This window comes from Rana temporaria, chromosome 1 (genome assembly GCF_905171775.1).
Source record: "Rana temporaria chromosome 1, aRanTem1.1, whole genome shotgun sequence".
Classification (NCBI taxonomy): domain Eukaryota; kingdom Metazoa; phylum Chordata; class Amphibia; order Anura; family Ranidae; genus Rana; species Rana temporaria.
Genome location: NC_053489.1, coordinates 181,048,259 through 181,068,941, shown reverse-complemented (window position 1 = coordinate 181,068,941; position 20,683 = coordinate 181,048,259). Strand labels below are relative to the sequence as shown.

At 46.0% G+C, this 20,683-nt stretch overlaps 1 protein-coding gene across 2 annotated transcripts in view; it reads right to left on the bottom strand.

Annotated features, from left to right (window-relative positions):
* The window catches only part of BCL7A (BAF chromatin remodeling complex subunit BCL7A), a 55,005-nt gene extending 36,309 nt beyond the window's left edge, over nt 1-18,696 (bottom strand). The window contains exons 1-3 of one of the 2 annotated variants that reach the window (XM_040347058.1): nt 18,454-18,694; nt 6,825-6,906; nt 975-1,037 (exon numbers count right to left, since the gene is read on the bottom strand). In XM_040347058.1, coding sequence (XP_040202992.1) covers nt 975-1,037; nt 6,825-6,906; nt 18,454-18,545 — 237 coding nt within the window. In that variant the 5' untranslated portion in view covers nt 18,546-18,694. Of the gene's footprint in view, nt 1-974; nt 1,038-6,824; nt 6,907-18,453 lie in introns of both variants that reach the window. The other variant, XM_040347065.1, reaches the window with a different exon arrangement.
* Between the last annotated feature and the right edge of the window lie 1,987 nt (nt 18,697-20,683).

Here is a 20,683-nt window from a genome sequence, read left to right as displayed (position 1 = left end):
GATTCATCTAGGTCTCTTAGGGTGCTTTCGCACCGAGGCGTCGGTAGTAAATCTTTACCGCAGTTTTTTTTTTACAGAGGTTTTCGGCCGGTAGCGGTGCACGTTTAACCCCCGCTAGCGGGTGAAAACCACCCGCAAAGCTCCATTGCAGCAGTGCTTTGCCAGCACTGTGCATTCATTTCAATGGGCAGGAGCGTGTATTCACCACTCCTTCCAGGAATTTTTTTTGTTTGGATACAACATCGCACGACCGTCAGTTAAAGTGACGCAGTGCCTTACCAAAAAAAAATGGCCTGGTCATTAAGGGAGTAAATCTTTACAATCACTTTAAGAAAAAAAAATAGCAAATATTTAGGCAAGAGTTTCTCAGCAGACGTCCGGGAAAGATATCCAACCTCCTCCTTGGCCACTAGCAAAAAAAATTAAGCAAGACGATTGGAGGTGTGGTTATACAGGAACTGGCTTAACAATTGCTTGGCAGTGTGTCCCAAGCTCCTTTCCAACACTTGTGAGCTTAAGTGAACAATGAAGAAAAATGGTTTGTACTCCTAGCATTTGCTATATAGTACTTGGGGAAAGTCCAGTATTTCTACACTTTTCACACATGATTAACTTCCCCTAAACTGCACAGATAACAGATAATTTCGAAGCAGTTATAGTGTGGTGTGCAGTAATCCAAAATCGATCCTCGTTACTGAATACCAGTTTGGATTAGGTATTAAAGTCCATCATTGCTCTTCACAATTGAATTGAAAAAAAAACATTTAATTGAAAACCTGGGATACAATTTACATGTTAGGAATATTTAAGAACAGTCATTATCGGCACTCAAAAAATTAATAAAAAAAAAAAAAAAAAGTAGACAGTTCAGTAGGTGTTAGAAAGAAGTTTGGATAGGCATGCTAGCTGTTAGTAATAGTCCCACTCCCTGTGACATTAAAGAACAAACAATAGTAGAAAAGGCAGTATCTGACTTTTCCACAGGGTTTTGGTCGCCTCAGAAGTCCCGAATTCTCATCTGTCACCTTCAACTCAATCTGATGGAAAAGAAATGTAAAAAAATAAATTTGATGTAAACTTAAGCAAAATGAAATTCAGTTTAACATATTTCTCCATCAATAGCAAAATAACCAACTGAACTGAAAAAAAAAAAAATGAATAAAAAAAATGGTGGGGGGGAAAGAATTTGAAAAAATAAACTTGCAGCTACATGCATGTATTGGCACTTCTGTGGGCATTGTAATGCTTACACCATCCTCAGACTTGTTAAGACCCACGATGCATGCAGCAAGTTGATGGGCACTTAGATTGCATCAAATCATTGGCAACAGCTGTACCTCATGCAATGCAAGTCCTTGGAGTAAGACAAGTAAAATTAAGGTTTAACACAATAACTGGAAAAGCCTAAGGCCCCTTTTACACCGCGGAGTTTTTCCGGAGGTTTAGCGCTAAAAATAGCTCCTAAATACCGCCTGAAAAACTCCTGCCCCAGCATTCTCACTGTGAAAGCCCGAGGGCTTTCACACTGAGGCGATGCGCTGGCAGGAGAGAAAAAAATCTCCTGCAAGCAGCATCTTTGGATCGGTGAGTTTACCGCTCCTTCCCATTGAAAACAATAGAAAACCGTGGTAATAACGCCCGCAATGCACCTCTGCAGAGGCGCATTGCGGGTGGTATTAACCCTTTCAGGGCCGCTAGCAGGGGTTAATACCGCACCACTAGCGGCCGAATCCCGCGGAAATTCGACGGTATAGCGGCGCTATACCTGCCACCGCACCTCCCGCCCCAGTGTGAAAAGGGCCTAAGTGACTGCCCAAGACATAATATGCTAACTTAACAAGTGCAGTACTATTAAAATACAGTGGGAATAGATCCACCGTAATTTCATCAATCATTGATAACTAATTAATGCTGGGAAAATTCAAGTTTTTACTAGTGTGAGTTAACCACGTTTCATACTATCAAATGAAAACCAATATAGAAGAAAGAAAAGCTTTTGCCAAAATAACTCCCAACAAAATGTATTGACCACAAATTGGATAGAGTGATTAAATGAGGAACATTATTCCTGCAGCTCCTCTTAGCTGCCATATCCTTCACTTGCCAATATGTGCCGCAGGTCTCTGCCAGGTCCCAAAAACCTGCAGCACATTTGTGTACATGTGGGGGGATTCCCACCCATGCATGCACACAAGGATTCATATGCACGGGAAACCAGCGCACATTCACAGACATGCTGCAAGTCTCTGCCAGTTGCAGAAAATCAGATTGTGTAGTCATATCTGGATATACACAGAATCATGCAAGCTACCTCAGAATAACACGGCCTCCTGAAATGTGATGCGGGCATCCCAAGTAGTGGTGGGAGGAGCCCATGTCATTCTCCCCTCATCTAGGTGGTAAAGCAGGTGGGGCTAGAATGGTGCCAAGTTAAAAAACAAATAAGTTCTCCAAACTATGTAAAGCTGGTCATACACTGATCGAAATTCCCTGCTGGACTGACCAAACTTCAGCGAGCGTGTGGGACCTCCTACTTCACAGAAGTCAACTCCTTAGGGCCCTTTCACACGTACGGACCGTATATCCGCATTTTCATCCGTCTGTTGCGGATGAAAACGGGACATACATGGGTCCCTATGTGACCGTCCGCCTCCGCAAAGATCCGCGGACGGAAGAAAATCCTATTTTTCTTCCGTCTGCCGGATCGGATGAACACGGACATACGGTCCGTGATAGATTTATGGCATTTTTCAATTATTAATTTTTTTACTAGTAATGGCGGCGATCTGCGATTTTTTATTTTGACCGTGACATTGCGGACACGTTTTTTGAAACCATTCACATTTATACAGCAATTAGTGCTATAAATATGCACAGATTACTGTGTAAATGTGACTGGCAGGGAGGGGGTCAACGCTAGGGGAGCTGAAGGGGTTAAAATGTTCCCTAAAGTGTGTTCTAACTGTAGGGGGAAGGGGACTCACAAGGAGAGGAGACCGTTGTGTGTTCCTCTGTACTGGGAACACAGCATCGGTCTCCTCACCTCTGACAGGAGGTGGATCTGGGTGTTTAAACACCCAGATCCACACTCCTGCTGTGATCACCGGCAATCGCGGGTGCCCGGTCACGAGCGGTGCCGCGGACGTGCGCCACTGGCGGCGCGCGCTCCCTAGATCGCCGGGAACAAAGGCTGTCATATGACGTCCACCCGGATCGAGGAAGGGTTCCTGCCGGCGTCATTTTACAATGGCCCGGTAGGGAAGAGGTTAATATAACAATGTATGGCCAGCTTAAAGTGATACTAAAGGTTTGAATACGGCGGCTGTCTCTGCGCCTCCCCGCTTCTGATAACCCCCCCTAGGAAGCGCTCTCCCAAGGGAATTACTTTGTGGGCGAGCTCCCGAGTCCTGTATTCAGCGTCCATAACCACCGACAACAGAACTCGGCCATGCCCCCGCATCATTGGAGTTAATTGACAAAAGTGTGAGCCAATGGATGCGCTGCTATCAATCTATCCAATGAAAAGAAGACCGAGCAAAGGAAGAGCGCATTCGCGACGCGGGACTTTCCAGGGATCAGGTAAGTAAACGTGTAGGGTTGGGGGGGGGGGGGGGGGGTAGCGATAATCGCAAGATGTTTTTTCACCTTAATGCATAGGATGCATTAAGGTGAAAAAACATGAACCTTTACTACCCCTTTAAGAGGAAGGGGGGTGGCGATACCAAAAGAAAAAAGGTCCACTTTAACATTATTAATCTCCAAGATCTTGTCCCCAATCTCCAGTTATGCCTCAAAGAACCATGTTTACACAAACCTATGTTTAGGCTGGGCTCACACATGTCCAATGCGAATTGTACATGTTCAGCGGTTCAGTTGCGTTTTTTGATGTGGTTCTGATGTGAATTTTCAAGACTCAGGACTGGATATTTGTCACAGCTGCGTTTTCAGTGCTTGCCAATACATAGTAGATAACGGGTGTCAGCTCCTGTAGTAGGAGAGAAATCCGTGCTAATATTCTGAACAGAATCCTGAACACATGCGAATCAGAAGCGTTCCCATAGAACCCAATGGGCCTGGAATTCACACCTGAACCACACTGCAGTGCTCAGAAAATGCACAGGACTCTAAATTCACACCGTGGATGTACCGCATATATGTGAACAACTTCAATAGAAATCAATGTTATTTCACGTCATGCAAATCGCATCCAATTCGCATAAATGTGATCTGCGCCTAAAAGGTAAAAGTAAAAAAACAATTAAAAATAAACATTTTATACTTACCTACTCAGTGTAATGGTTTTGCACAGAGCAATCCCGGTCTCCTCCTCTTCTTGGGTGTTCTGTCTGCACTCTGGGCTCCTCCCCCTTGCTGAGTGTTCCCATAGCAAGCCCTGTCCCCTATTCAGGGGCTGTCATTGACAGCACATCGCTGAATAGAGACTGGGCTTGGGTAAGTATTGGGTCTGTTGTTTTGCTGAGGATTTTATATTTATTTTTAAACAACTGCTGGCATCATCAACTCAAAGACTTGTCCACCCAAAACATCTGATTTATCTCTATGTTAGCTAGTTAAAAGCACCCATTGGCTTTTTTCTCTCCTTGGGATTCTAGTGGCAAGATCACTGTACTTTCCTAGTCTGACAACCTACTGTGACCATTATAAATTCATCTTAATCTGCTAGTCCTCTTACTTAGATGTAAATGGAGAAATTAGAGTAAGGAACCAGAGACAGTACAACATTCAAAGACCTCTTAAAGTGCAATTCCACCTTTGACAAATTTTGTAGTATAAAACTAGAGCTGCACGATTCTGGCCAAAATGAGAATCAAATTTTTTTTTGCTTAGAAGATCATGATTCTCATGGCGTAACATCTTTAAATATCTATATATATTTATTTGGGGGGTTCGAAGTAATTTTCTTCAGTTGTGAGCGGAGAACTCTGTACTAAATCGAGAAAATGCTTTGTTAAGATTGTGGTGGGGGGTTGCGATTTGATTCTTTAACGATTAATCGGGCAGCTCCATATAAAACAATTTCAACTTTCTAATGATTTTTAGTTAAATTGGGCCATTTTAGTACAGAACAACAACATTTGTGTCTATGACGCCCTAATTTTCAACCTGGTCCTCCATGGCCTGGGTTATAGTTAATTTTGTTGTTCATTACGTGTTCATGCGCTACTTCCTTATTTCTCTGTTCAATGTCGCCCCTGCGTGGGCAAACCACGGCTTGTTACAATTTTTGAAAATCCAATAAAACATTGAAACTGAAAAAATTGGGCCATTTTAAGGGGTCATCATTACCCAACCTCAGTGACAGCAATCAACAACTGTGTGTTTGTGGACAATGACATGTCTGTGCAAAAGCCTCACTGAAGAGCAACTAAACAAACGGGTTTGATTTTTTGCAGCCATGCACCTTCACCCAACCAAAGAGGCAATGTCAGTGGCATCTGCACATTGCCCAATTAGCCATGCTCAGATGATACAACATACCAAAATTCCGGTGTGTGTGTGTGTACACACACACACACACACACATCAGTCTGGATGAGTGGTAATTCCTAGAAAGGCTGCAATTACATGCAGACCACCCTAGACAACAACCAACGATGATACTAAGGCTTCAGGATTGAAAAAACTGAAAACCAAAGAATGAAAGGGGTGCACCATGGACAGTTAGGCTGGGTTACATAATACTGGATGTCCTACGAGCACAAAATAAAGTGGACACTAGACTTGCTACAGTTTCTAATGCACACTACAATAGGCTCAGAGTGCGCAGTGAAATTAAAGTAAGCAATTTTTGTACTGGAGAGAACCCTGTATAACAGTGTATGATTGATTTTTAAGTCTGGAGTTCCAGCTTTAAGTGGTCAGATTACCTATGTAAAACACTAATTTGGGTTTTAAAACCCCCTGAACAAGTAATGCGATCTGGAGCGTGGAAAAAAAATATCTGGGAGGTTTATATAACATTTCTAGATTGTAGGCTGTAACGAGCAGGGCCCTCTGATCCCTCCTGTATTGATTTGTATTGTGACTGTACTGTCTTCCCTGATGTAAAGCGATGCGCAAACTGTTGGCGCTATATAAATCCTGTATAATAATAATAATAATTTCAGCTCCATATAAAAAGGTGCAATACTACGTCTAACCACTTGAGGGGGACATTTTTACATACTATGATCACACTGCTCATGCTATGCATCATGGGTTCACTTAAAACCTTGATGAAGCTTTCCAAGATTTAAAATAAACCTACTTTGAGGCTAGGTTCACACTGCTGCGAATTCAAAATTGCGGTAAAAATCGCAAACTTTTTCCGCGATTTTGGCCGCGATTTAAGAGACACCTGTGCAGGGTTCAATGTAAATCGCGGCCTGAAATTGCAAAAAGTAGTGCAGGAACTACTTTTTGAAATCGGTGCAGGGCCGCAGATGCGGCGTCGCACCGATTAGGGCGGTGCCATTGCCGACAAATGCCGCCGATTTGAGATGGGATTTGACATGTGAAATCGCATCTCAAATCGTACCCAGTGTGAACCTGGGCTGAAACATAACCGTGTAGCATCTTTGTAACATTTGTGTTCCACACTTTTCTTACCAACAGAAATTATAGTTGTACATCAATTTGCATTATAACCCGTCCAAAATAAATAGGTTTGATAATAAAAAAATCTGCATGTAAGCCATCATTGTTAGTAAAGCAAGAAGCAGACTACTATATGAACATTTGGGAATCATGTTGTGACCCTAGAAAGATGTGAAATGCGATTGATGGTCTATTACAGAAAAACTCTTAAACCGAGAATATCTTACATCATCCACTTTAGGCTCAGCAACAGGCACCCACTTGTAAATTCTAAGAGAAGTATCTCCGACAGTCACCCATTTCTTTTCCCTGAAAAACAAATACAAAAACTATATGAAACACATCAAATATATTATAAATAGAGGTAGGGGGCGGGCCATATACACACAGCTGCCCGCCCAGATACCATCCCATTGGCTGGTGTAATATTGCTACTGGGTCCCGCCCACCCCTGACATCGGGCTGACAGCTCCTCTCACTTGTCAGTTTCACACTCAGCGCAGCGATTGATGCTGCCAGTGCGGCCGAGTGTGGAGAAGGGAGGAGGAACGGCGGTCAGTGTAAAATATCGGCCTAATTTTGATAATAATCGGCCGATGTCGATTTATCAAAAATGGCCGATATATCGGTCTACCTCTAATTATAAAGTAAATAAACCACACAATCCACCTTCATATACAGCATTTTAGCTTACAGATCCAATGAAACAAAAAGCTAAAATTATTTTTAATAGCCTCAGTTAACACTTAGGCTGGGTTCACACTACTACACTACTTTCATCCTACTTTGCTCTGCTACATTGGTCCTACATCCATCCTACTTTCATGAACAGGATACTACTTTGGTCCGACTTCAATGATATTCAATGGGTTGAAGTAGGATCAATGTAGGACCAAAAGTAGTACAGGGAGCATTTTCAAAGTCGGACCGACTTGTGTAGGACCAGTTAAGACAGCTCTCCTAGGGAAACATTGATTTTCACACGTCATGCTACATGAGGCTCCCAATGTAGGACCGTTTGTCGGACAAGTGTGAACCCGGCCTAACTCTTCAGGCTGGTGGGAGCTTTGTGAAAATAGAACACATTAGAATCTAAAAAACACATGAATACGCAGCATGTTGCAACTCATTAAAAAACCCTGATTGTTTCACCTGCCCTCCAATGAATCTAATTGCAGGGCAGACTACACTCCGTTAGATTCTCCCCCAGCCATATGGGCTGGGGAAAGTGACACGGGGATCCAGAAGTCACATTTTGCATGTTTTCAGGACAGCAAGGAGAGGATTACTCGGCTCCTTACCCTCTAACCAGGTGGCACCCACCATGCCAGTCTCAGGCACACAGATGTGCTTGTAAAGCGTGGGATACATTTGGGGGGGGGGCTTTACTGAGGGTGTTTAGAAGTGATTGAGTGGCTGCTTGTCACATATACACACTCCCGATGCAACTGCTGGGAGGTGTGTGTAAAATCCCCGCAAATGTACAAACCTGGCAGTAAAAAGGAGTTAAAGATGAATTCCAGGCATGGTACAATTTTACATAGTTACATTAGCCCAGCATATAACTATGTATAAACCATCAATACAAAAGAAAAAGTACAGCGCAAATAGGTCCAATCAAAATATTTAAATAAGTCCAAGAGCAAAAATTTCAAGTGACAATTCCTCCACCTCCAAAGCACTCGCTTCGCTCACCTTAAGTAATGGACCCCTGACCTAACAGGTGGTCATAAGCGCATGTCCTATATAGGAGGGTGAAGTACAACATGAGGTGGAAATCTCGGTCTCCAAAATGATTCGCCCAAGACAGTATAAATAAAAAAACAAATCTAAGTGCTCTCCGTTTCAAACAATTCAGCACTTTAATAAAAAAAAACAAAAAAAAAACAGGACTCACTAATCAATCTAGGCATACAACACGAGACATGGAGTAACAGAAGTTCTTTGAAGATTGGCAGCGGGTAATGGGAGCAGCCGAACCCCTGTAATCACAATGCATCAGGCCATCCACTCAGTAAGTGGAGATCACTGGAGTAGTGGTGTCAAAGGGTACATACGGTAGTTATTGGTACAAGCTGGACCAATGTAACTTTATAAAAAGATACCATGCATGGAATTATTCTTTAAAGTATCTACTAGGAAGCCAGTGGCATAATACTGGCATTACCACCACCAGTGAATTCTCCTAGGGAATATACGAAGAATTATCACAGTTGAGCGCTATTTAGAAGAGGTTAGAAGAGATCTCCCCTTTCCTGGCGTTGAGGAAAATTGTAAAGATCTGGTTCAATCTACATTAAAAAAAAAAAAAAAAAATACACTTTGAACAGTGTTGCACAATAATGACATTAAAAATAACAATTGTGACAGGATATTTTGGTGACAGAATTATCTCGTTTTCACTTGAGTGCCTAAAATAAAAGGATGTTCACAGACACTGGCAACCGTCCTAGTTGTGTAAACAGATGCAGGCTTTCAAAATAAGTCATTAAAGCTTTCCTTTACGCATAGGACACAACAATGCATTTGGAATCATTTATTTGACACAAGTTAATTTTTCAATTGTCAGTACAAACATTATATTTCATCATCTTCTACTAGGGCTGGACAAAGCTCACTGAGATCTGGGAACCAGATGAAAAGTTAGGAGCCAGTAACACATAGCCAGCCACCATAGCAATTAGTATATCCCCATGTTATTTGAAACTGCTTTAAAGTCTGTGTGTAAACAAATCATTAAAACATTTTTGCACACCTTACTTAGGCATACTGCGACATATAAGATACATTACAGATCCATACACTCTAATGCGTAATCATGCAAAGTGTCTTCAGCATGCACACACAAATGATGTATAGTGCTTCCTGTGCAGACACACGTAAATGAGTTAACGTGGTTATAAAGTCAAAAAGGTCTTTTACCCTACTGCACTCTTCTCTGCATTAACGGTAAAAAAATAAACTTTCAAAAGTCCCCCCCCCCCCAAAGAAAACGTAACTTAGCCCAATCGCGATCCAGCACCCACTTGCCTGCCTGAAACAGTTCTTCTCCCCTCTCTCTCTCTTCACAGGAGATTCGTCAGCAGTGGAAGACATTGGCTTCTGCAGCTGTCAGTCAAATCCTGTGAGCACAAAGCCAGGCTCATGATCGAGCCCCCTTATCTGCCACCATAGCAAGCAGTTTGCTATGGGGGGGGGGGGGGGTCGTTGCTAGACAAAAAAAAGTGGTGGACCCCAGAGGAGGTGGTTCGGGGGCAATATGAAAAATCATTACACAGAGCAGGTGAGTATACTGGAGCCGCTTACTGTAGCAACCAGCAGCAGTGGAGGCGATCACGTCCTCTTCTGTGTTGGGTATGAAGCCGAGTGAAGGGAAGGCCCCCCACTCGACTCCATACAATTGCAGAACGGAAGTGATGTTAAAACATCACTTCCGCCCATAGCTCTTAAAAAGGAACTTTTTTTATTGCATTTTAGTGTAAATATGAGATCTTTTTGACCAAGGAATGGCGATGTTCCACCAGCTTGTTTGTGGTTTGCAGGTTCAATCAAGGGTTAAAAAGGCATCTAAAAATACCATTGCAGAGGTATACAAAACAGCATCCTTGACACCACCATTAGGAATAAATGCTCATTCCACAAGAGCAGTTTCCACTTCTTGGGCTGAATCATCACCCCTCCAGATTTGCAAGGCCGCAACCTGGTCCAGGTTCTAGACCAGGGATCCTCAAACTACGGCCCTCCAGCTGTTGTAGAACTACACATCCCATGAGGCATTGCAACACAGACATTTCCCATCATGCCTAGTCATGTCTGTGATTGTAGTTCCTGAACAACTGGAGGGCTGTAGTTTGAAGACCCATGTTCTAGACATTTGTTAAACATTACAGACTAGACCTGCTTGCCAGCCAAGACCAGTCTTTCAGCAGGAAGGTGCTGCAGGCTGATGTCCCGCCCTGATCAGGTAGTCCTATTTTGTCCTCTAAGATATCCTGGTAGATGACTTGGAAAAACAGTGTTATTACCTGTTTACTCACTTTTTCAAGGAATCTTCCAGGATGGTGTCAGTTCCCTCCCTTCTTTGTTGGTGGACTAGCAATGTAAAGTATAAATGAAGCTACGCTAATGAGAGAGTTTAATAATTGCTTATTCTAGACCTTTGGTTATTTGTTAAATACTTAGGGGCTATTGCATGTGGTGTACTTTTATAATGTGGATCTTGCGTTTCCTGTGCTAGGTGGGAGGGAGCCTATCTCTCTGTAAGCCATCTTGGAAGATTCCTGGAAAAAGTGAGTTAACAGGTAAAACACTTTCTTTTACCAAATTTATATTAATAAGGATGCATTTGGAGAAAAAAAAAAAAAACTATCTATAGTTTTCTATTTACGATACAATAATAATTTAGTTTTTTTTAGCATGAAATGGACCTTAGTTACAGCATGAGGCTGTATATTCTTTAAACTATACATTTTTGGTAAACTTATTCAATGAATCCAAGCTCTGCAAGCGGCAGATAACATGCACTGCATTGATGCATTCACACAATTTCACAGTAACCATGAGATAAAACAAGGTTCAGAAATATTCCTTTATCCCATAGATTTGCAAATCTATGTACACTACACTGATTTAATCGGTTCTGATATCGCTGTTTTACTAATCTGACCGTTTATTATTCTAACTAGGAAACCTTTATTTTAAAGAGCACCTGTCATTTCAGATCCATCATGGTAGTGCCTGTCAGCGGGCATCCACTCACCTGCTGCCGCTGCGTCCCTCACCTTGTTGTGTCGCTGCCACATCACCAGCAATTCCATCAAAGTGAATGGGACTATCGTTGAGTCAACAGCAGGTCAGAGGAGGAGCCACTGCAGGACAGAGATGACAGTTGCTCTTTAAAAAAATGATTTAAATCAAGTTGATTTAAATCAAATCCACCCTGAATGTATTGCATTGTATTTTCGATAGACAACTGTACCGATTAAACGAAAATCGTGCAAGAAAAAATGTTTGTTCTTGTCTTATCAGATAATGTCCAAAGGACTGTCATGAACGGCTCTCGAATGCCGTGTACCAAAGATCCGATTATCATACGATCGCTTAGAAAGTGGCGTTTTTCATCTGATCCTGTGAACGGGCCATTAGGCCTCATGCACATGGGCAGAGACATGCTGCTGTTAGGAGGCGTCTGCCAACTTCTTTTTATGTCTCTGAAAGCAGTTTTGGGTTAAAACACACATTGTATTTTAGAGTAGTGTTCAGGGCGTATAAAAAAGAAAAATGCCCCAAACCTGTATTCAGAAAGGAGTTTTCCAGAATAATTTATGCCTGTAAAAGCCCCTAAATATGGAGGTATCCTTGCCCACTTCTGGGAGTCCATGCCGCGGAGCCATGACGTCACCGCGGGGCTCCCTCCTCCTCCCACGGGCCAATAGGAGAGAGGATTGGGGCCTCGCACATACGCAGTAGGGTTCCCGGTGTGAAGCCGAAAGTCTATACTGCCGGGTTCCCGTACCCGCAATAGCGGCGGAGCACCCAACAGCTGTGGGTGTCGACATCACAGGACTCCAGGACAGGCAAGTGTCCTTTTATTAACTACTTGACGACCAGCCGGCGGCAGGTCGGCTCTCCTGGGCGAGAGCCCGTAGTATAACGTCGGCTAATAGAGCGGCCACTAGGGGCGCGTGCGCGCCGCCGGAGGCGCGTGTCCCCCGCTCGCCCCCGACTCCCGTGCGTGTGCCTGGCGGGCGCGATCGCTCGTTACAGAGCGGGGATCGGGAGCTGTGTGTGTAAACACACAGCTCTCGGTCCTGTCAGCAGGGGAAATGCTGAACTTCTGTTCATACAATGTATGAACAGAGGATCAGTGTTTCCCCTAGTGAGGCCACCCCCCCACAGTAAGAACACACCCAGGGACATACTTAACCCCTTCCCCGCCCCCTAGTGTTAACCCCTTCACTGCCAGTGGCATTTTTATAGTAATCCAATGCATTTTTATAGCACTGATCGCTATAAAAATGCCAATGGTCCCAAAAATGTGTCAAAAGTGTCCGAAGTGTCTGCCATAATGTCGCAGTACCGAAAAAAAAAAAAAAATCGCTGATCGCCGCCATTACTAGTAAAAAAATATATATTAATAAAAATGACATAAAAATACCCCCTATTTTGTAAACGCTATAACTTTTGCGCAAACCAATCAAACGCTTATTGCGATTTTTTTTTACGAAAAATACGTAGAAGAATACGTCTCGGCCTAAACTGAGGAAAAAAATATTTTTTTTTTATATATTTTTGGGGGATATTTATTACAGCAAAAAGTAAAAAATATTCATTTTTTTCAAAATTGTCGCTCTATTTTTGTTTATAGCGTAAAAACTAAAAACCGCAGAGGTGATCAAATACCACCAAAAGAAAGCTCTATTTGTGGGAAAAAAAGGACACCAATTTTGTTTGGGAGCCACGTCGCACGACCGCGCAATTGTCAGTTAAAGCGACGCAGTCCCGAATCGCAAAAAGTGCTCTGGTCTTTGACCAGCAATATGGTCCGGGGGGTAAGTGGTTAAAAGCCAGCAGCTGCAGTATGTGTTTTTTTTTTAGCGGAACAGCCCTTTAACATTCTAGGGAGTAGAATGGGTTTCCGCGTATAAACATACATACGATTGTAAAACGTGCATAAATACGCAACACTAGAGACATTTTTTCTAGCAGGAAAAAAAAATCTGTATATTTGTTATACATCCAGGTACACAAGGCCTTAGATTTTAAGCTCTTGTGAGCAGGGTTCCCTTGCAGTAAACATAGGGTTGCCACCTGTCCGACATTGAAGCACAGTGCGGGTTTAGATACTGGTGCTCGGTTTTCAGTCCCCGATACCCAGACACAGGATCGGGACAAGTGGTGGTGGAAAGGATAGAAGAGCAGAAGAAAGTGCTGCGAGGGAACAGTGTGCATGTGAGTAGAAACAAGTCAGATCTGCTCTATTGTTCACACACACTGTGAGGAGCCCAAGAGCAGCTCTGCCCCCCAGCTTGGCTCTCACACTTCCCTCCTTGCAGTGGCTCCCAGGTCCCGCTGGTAAAACATGAATGAATGTCTTAAAGAGGGCAGGGGGGTGCTCTCTAAGGGAGGGGGGGTCTCTCTCTGAAGGTCTCTAGGGAAGTGGAGGGGGGCTGTGAGCTAATGGGGGTCTCTAGGAGGGGGTACTGACTGTTGATATAATGTTTGGTAACCATTAGATCAACAGCACCCCCCTTGGAGACCCCCATTAGCTCACAGCCTCCCCCCCTTCCTTATCAGTGATGCCTGTCAGTTCTGCCTATCTGTGCCCATTATTGCCACCTATCAGTGTCACACATTAGTGCAGCCTTATAAGTGCCACTTCATTAGTGGCCATCGCTGCCACCTGTGTCGAACATCAGTGCAGCCTTATAAGTGCCACTTTATCAGTGGCCATCGTTGTCGAACATCAGTGCCCATCATTACCGCCTATCAGTGTCACATATCATTGCAGTCTCATCAGTGCCGATCAGTAAAGGAGAAAAATTTTGTTTGGGTACAGTGTCACATGACCGCGCAATTGTCATTCAAATTATGAAAGCTGAAAATTGGTCTGGACAAGAAGGGGTGAAACTGCCCGCAAGGCAAGTGGTTATATTAGCAACCCCCCAGAGACCACCTTATTATATCAGAGTCTCCTTTTATCAGCAACCCCCTCCCCCCCCATAGACTTGTTGGAAGAATGGAAGGAGTCACTGATATAAGGGGCCACTGATCTAAAAACAATATATAAAGTGAATGAAACTCAGTAAATAAATTGCTGCCATCACCGATATATGTTCCCACACCCCAAAAAAAAAACTAAAAATGTAAAAAATACAGTGCAATATTAATTAATATGTGAAATATATTGATTTATAAATTTATAGGAGGGTGTGCTGCATTTTTTTCATTTATGGGGTGTCTAAGGGGGGCACTGATATAACAAGATTCTGATGTAATAGGGGTCTGTAAGGAAGGGGGTGTCACTGTTATTAGGTGGTCTCTCTCATGGGGAAGGGGGCTGAATTATTAAGGGGGTGACACCGACCCCTGTATTATGGGGGAGGGAACACTAACCCCTGTATTATGGGGGGAGAGGGGTAGTGACACTGACCCCTGTATTATGGGGGGAGGGGGTAGTGACACTGACCCCTGTATTATGGGGGGAGGGGGAGTGACACTGACCCCTGTATTATGAGGTGGGGGGGAGTGGCACTGACCCCTGTATTATGAGGTGGGGGGGAGTGACACTGACCCCTGTATCATGGGGGGGGGTAGTAACACTGACCCCTGTATCATGGGGGGGGTAGTGACACTGACCCCTGTATTATGAGGTGGGGGGGGGGGGTAACACTGACCCCTGTATTATGAGGTGGGGGGGGGGGTGACACTGACCCCTGTATTATGAGGTGGGGGGGTGACACTGACCCCTGTATTATGAGGTGGGGGGAGTGACACTGACCCCTGTATCATGGGGGGGGGGGGGGGTAGTAACACTGACCCCTGTATCATGGGGGGGGGTAGTGACACTGACCCCTGTATTATGAGGTGGGGGGGTGACACTGACCCCTGTATTATGAGGTGGGGGGGTGACACTGACCCCTGTATTATGAGGTGGGGGGGAGTGACACTGACCCCTGTATCATGGGGGGGGGTAGTAACACTGACCCCTGTATCATGGGGGGGGGAGTGACACTGACCCCTGTATTATGAGGTGGGGGGGGGGGGGTGACACTGACCCCTGTATTATGAGGTGGGGGGGGGTGACACTGACCCCTGTATTATGAGGTGGGGGGGGTGACACTGACCCCTATATTATGAGGGGGGGGGTGACACTGACCCCTGTATTATGAGGTGGGGGGGAGTGACACTGACCCCTGTATTATGAGGTGGGGGGGAGTGACACTGACCCCTGTATTATGAGGTGGGGGGGGGGGTGACACTGACCCCTGTATTATGAGGTGGGGGGGTGACACTGACCCCTGTATTATGAGGTGGGGGGGAGTGACACTGACCCCTGTATCATGGGGGGGGGGGGGGGGTAACACTGACCCCTGTATCATGGGGGGGGGGGTAGTGACACTGACCCCTGTATTATGAGGTGGGGGGGTGACACTGACCCCTGTATTATGAGGTGGGGGGGTGACACTGACCCCTGTATTATGAGGTGGGGGGGAGTGACACTGACCCCTGTATCATGGGGGGGGGGTAGTAACACTGACCCCTGTATCATGGGGGGGGTAGTGACACTGACCCCTGTATTATGAGGTGGGGGGGGGGGGGGTGACACTGACCCCTGTATTATGAGGTGGGGGGGGGGGTGACACTGACCCCTGTATTATGAGGTGGGGGGGTGACACTGACCCCTATATTATGAGGGGGGGGGGTGACACTGACCCCTGTATTATGAGGTGGGGGGGAGTGACACTGACCCCTGTATTATGAGGTGGGGGGGAGTGACACTGACCCCTGTATTATGAGGTGGGGGGGGGGGACACTGACCCCTGTATTATGAGGGGGGGGGGAGTGACACTGACCCCTGTATTATGAGGTGGGGGGGAGTGACACTGACCCCTGTATTATGAGGTGGGGGGGAGTGACACTGACCCCTGTATTATGAGGTGGGGGGGAGTGGCACTGACCCCTGTATTATGAGGTGGGGGGGAGTGGCACTGACCCCTGTATCATGGGGGGGGGTAGTAACACTGACCCCTGTATCATGGGGGGGGTAGTGACACTGACCCCTGTATTATGAGGTGGGGGGGGGGGGACACTGACCCCTGTATTATGAGGTGGGGGGGGGGGTGACACTGACCCCTGTATTATGAGGTGGGGGGGCGACACTGACCCCTGTATTATGAGGTGGGGGGGAGTGACACTGACCCCTGTATCATGGGGGGGGGGGTAGTAACACTGACCCCTGTATCATGGGGGGGGGGTAGTGACACTGACCCCTGTATTATGAGGTGGGGGGGTGACACTGACCCCTGTATTATGAGGTGGGGGGGGGGGACACTGACCCCTGTATTATGAGGTGGGGGGGGTGACACTGACCCCTGTATTATGAGGTGGGGGGGGGACACTGACCCCTGTATTATGAGGTGGGGGGAGTGACACTGACCCCTGTATCATGGGGAGGGGGGAGTGACACTGACCCCTGTATTATGAGGTGGGGGGGAGTGACACTGACCCCTGTATTATGAGGAGGGGGGAGTGACACTGACCCCTGTATTATGAGGTGGGGGGGAGTGACACTGACCCCTGTATTATGAGGTGGGGGGGAGTGACACTGACCCCTGTATTATGAGGTGGGGGGGAGTGACACTGACCCCTGTATTATGAGGTGGGGGGGAGTGACACTGACCCCTGTATTATGAGGTGGGGGGGAGTGGCACTGACCCCTGTATTATGAGGTGGGGGGGAGTGGCACTGACCCCTGTATTATGAGGTGGGGGGGAGTGGCACTGACCCCTGTATCATGGGGGGGGGTAGTAACACTGACCCCTGTATCATGGGGGGGTAGTGACACTGACCCCTGTATTATGAGGTGGGGGGGGGGGGTGACACTGACCCCTGTATTATGAGGTGGGGGGGGGGGGTGACACTGACCCCTGTATTATGAGGTGGGGGGGTGACACTGACCCCTGTATTATGAGGTGGGGGGGGTGACACTGACCCCTGTATTATGAGGTGGGGGGGTGACACTGACCCCTGTATTATGAGGTGGGGGGAGTGACACTGACCCCTGTATCATGGGGAGGGGGGAGTGACACTGACCCCTGTATTATGAGGTGGGGGGGAGTGACACTGACCCCTGTATTATGAGGAGGGGGGGAGTGACACTGACCCCTGTATTATGAGGTGGGGGGGAGTGACACTGACCCCTGTATTATGAGGTGGGGGGGAGTGACACTGACCCCTGTATCATGGGGGGGGTAGTAACACTGACCCCTGTATCATGGGGTGGGGGGGGTGACACTGACCCCTGTATTATGAGGTGGGGGGGGGAGTGACCCTGACCCTTTTATATAGACAGTCTTTCAAAGTCCAAATAGTATCTATCTACAGCAAATAAATTGGAAAGTCATGATTAATTTAATGATTAGAAATTGTTATTTAATCACAAAATATATGCTTCGTGTATACTAAGAACAAACAACAGAATAATTGCTGTGTGCTGCTAAAGTGTTCAAGTTTGGCTAGAAGAAAGGTGACAACTCCAAGCATACAGTGCATGGCTGTGATATAAGAATGATGGTGATGATGAGTGTTTCCTCCCAGCCTGGCCTCCAGCAGCCCTGATGTGAGGACATTTAAACGTCTGTCCAATCGGCATCGGCGAGGTCATCCCACAAGAAGCGGGCGGCTGACTATTGGTGGGGTGGGGGGAGAGAGGTGTACATAGAGGAGAGGAAGTTGGTGAACACGTTGTGTGGCCGGTGTAGGGGGGAGAAGGAGGAGGAAGAGGACTCCCGCAGTGCTCAGCCATGGAGCCGCACTTCCTCCCTCACAGCCCCATAGTATAGAGAAAGGTGGGGGAGGGAGCCTCGGGGCCAAAGCGCTAAATTTAAAAGAAATGTGCGGGCCCCGGAGAGGAAGGAGAAGTGCTCGCCGGTCACCCGGGAAGAAGGAGGGAGAGGGGGGTCCCCGAACCCTCCGCCGCGGTCACACCGCTCTCCTTCCTCCTCACAAATGGCTGCCGGCTTTGGCGGGAGCGCGGAGAGCAGGCGGCGAGCACTGGGGCCCCTCACACACTCCCCTCCTCCCCCCTCCGGTCCTCCTTTGTTGTCTGTCGGGTTTCTTTTTTTCTCCTCTTACCATTTCCGTACTTTTTCGATGGCGGCCATCACCCGTTTGATGTCATCTTTAGCCCGGCTCCGTGTCTCGGCTCGCACCGAGCGGCCCGACATGGCTGCAGTGGTTTATGAGAGAGGAGGGGGGGAGAGAACGGAGAGTATCCGCCGGTTACTTGTCTCTCTTTCTTCTCTGCCTCTCCGCACACATACGGCCGAGACCAGCCAACGCCGCGCATGCGTACTGCGCCGCCTGCTGCTGCTAGTGCTCGAGCGCTGCGGGGGGATGGGGGAAGCCGAGCTCTGCACACCCACCACCATTCCATTCATTACAGCTCTGAGCACCGAGGAGACACTCCATAGTCTGACCTGTGGGCTACATTGGTACCCTGATCCGAGATAATATCCACTTTTCATAAAGTAAATGTTCCTACATGATAGGGATTGAACTCCAACAATGGTGGCCAAAGCTGGTGATGTCACTGTATCATGGAGGAGCTGCATGTGTCGTGAGGAAACAGTTTGGGTTCACTGAGGGGGCCACATGAACATTTTGGGCCCCTACATACATACCACCTTATCACTTAACCAGTTTGGCTTCAGAGCAATTTTTTTATTTGTCACATACATGTAAGAATCAATAAAATTACTTAAACCCCCAGGACATTATATATTTTCTGAAAGCAGAATAAAAAGGCAATAGTTGCAAATTTTATTTATTTACAAAACTGTTTATTAAAAGCCACATTTTCAAGGAAGAATATAATGAAATGAATTTTAGTGCAAAAAAATCCATACATTTTTGGTTAAAATCTAAAAGATGTAGTTGCAACGAGGAAAAAGATAACAAACATTAAATGTCTTAAAATTGCGTAAACCTATGGTGCCCAAAAACCACCATAGGCGACGCTTTAAAAGCAGCTCATTGTTAAACTGGCGCTTCACCCAAAAGGGGAAGCTTCACTTGTTCGCACCCTCCCCCTCTCCACTGCCACATTTGGCAGTTTTTTTGGGGGGGTACCTGGTTTTTACAGGTACCCGCTCCCATTTCCTGGTATGATTGGCGCACGTCGATCTACATCATTTTTGCACTCCCACCTTCTGGGACACAGTCAGAAAGTGCAGCGCAACTCACACATGCGCAGTAGGAAACAGGATGTGAAGTCTCAAAGGCTTCACTTCCTGTATTCCTTAATATAGTTGCCAGCGCCTGCACCCAAAGCCAATTGACAAATCTGCTAGGGGTGCCGACATCACAGGATCTTTGGGCAGGTAAGTGTCCCTATATTAGAAGTCAGCCGCTACAGTATTTTTAGCTGTTGACTTTTAATTTCAATTTTTTACAGACTGGAACTCTTCTTTAACCACTTGGTGCCCACGCTATAGCCAGAAGACGGCTACAGCATGGGCTTCCTTTGCCAGGAGGGCAAACATGGATGTCCTCCTATTCACATATGCGGGTAAAGGGCCAATCACAACGGGCCTTTTACCATATGATCAGCTGTCATCCAATGACAGTTGATAATGGAAGTAAACAGAAGCCTGTAATCTGCTTTTTCCCCCCTCATGCTGTCAGCATGAAGAAAGCGTTAACCAGCTTCTGTTAGAAGGACATTAGTGCCCATCAGTCCTGCTAATCAGTGCCTCATCATCAGTGTCACTTATTAATGCTGCCTATCAGTACAGCCTATCAGTGCCCATCAGTGAAGAAAAAAAAATACCTGTTTGCAAAATTGTATAACAAAATATGAAAAAGTTTTTTATTTTTTATTTAGCAAAAAATAAAAATCCCAGCAGTGATTAAACACCACCAAATGAAAGCTCTATTTGTGTGAAAAAAATGATAAAATTCATATGGGTACAGTGTTGCATGACCATCCAATTGCCATTCAAAGTGCGAGAGCGCGGAAAGCTACAAATTGTATTGGGCAGGAAGGGGGTATAAGTGCCCAGTAAGCAAGTGGTTATAAACCCTATGTGATAGTATTGGGCAGGTGACAGGTACTCTTTATGGAGACATTAGGGGTTTGATAGACCCCAACGTCTCCACTGCCCTTCACATCGGCTTGGTTAGATGGTGGATCTCAATCCAGAAGTGACATCACTTTCTGTTTCATTGTTTGCATAGGAGATCGAGGCATGGATTTGCGGTTGTGATTCCGGACTCTGGGAAGAGCCAGGGAATCTTGGGAGGAGGCACCGTGCTGCCGGCTCTGTGATCGGCAGCTATGGAGTTGCCGGTTACACAAAACCCA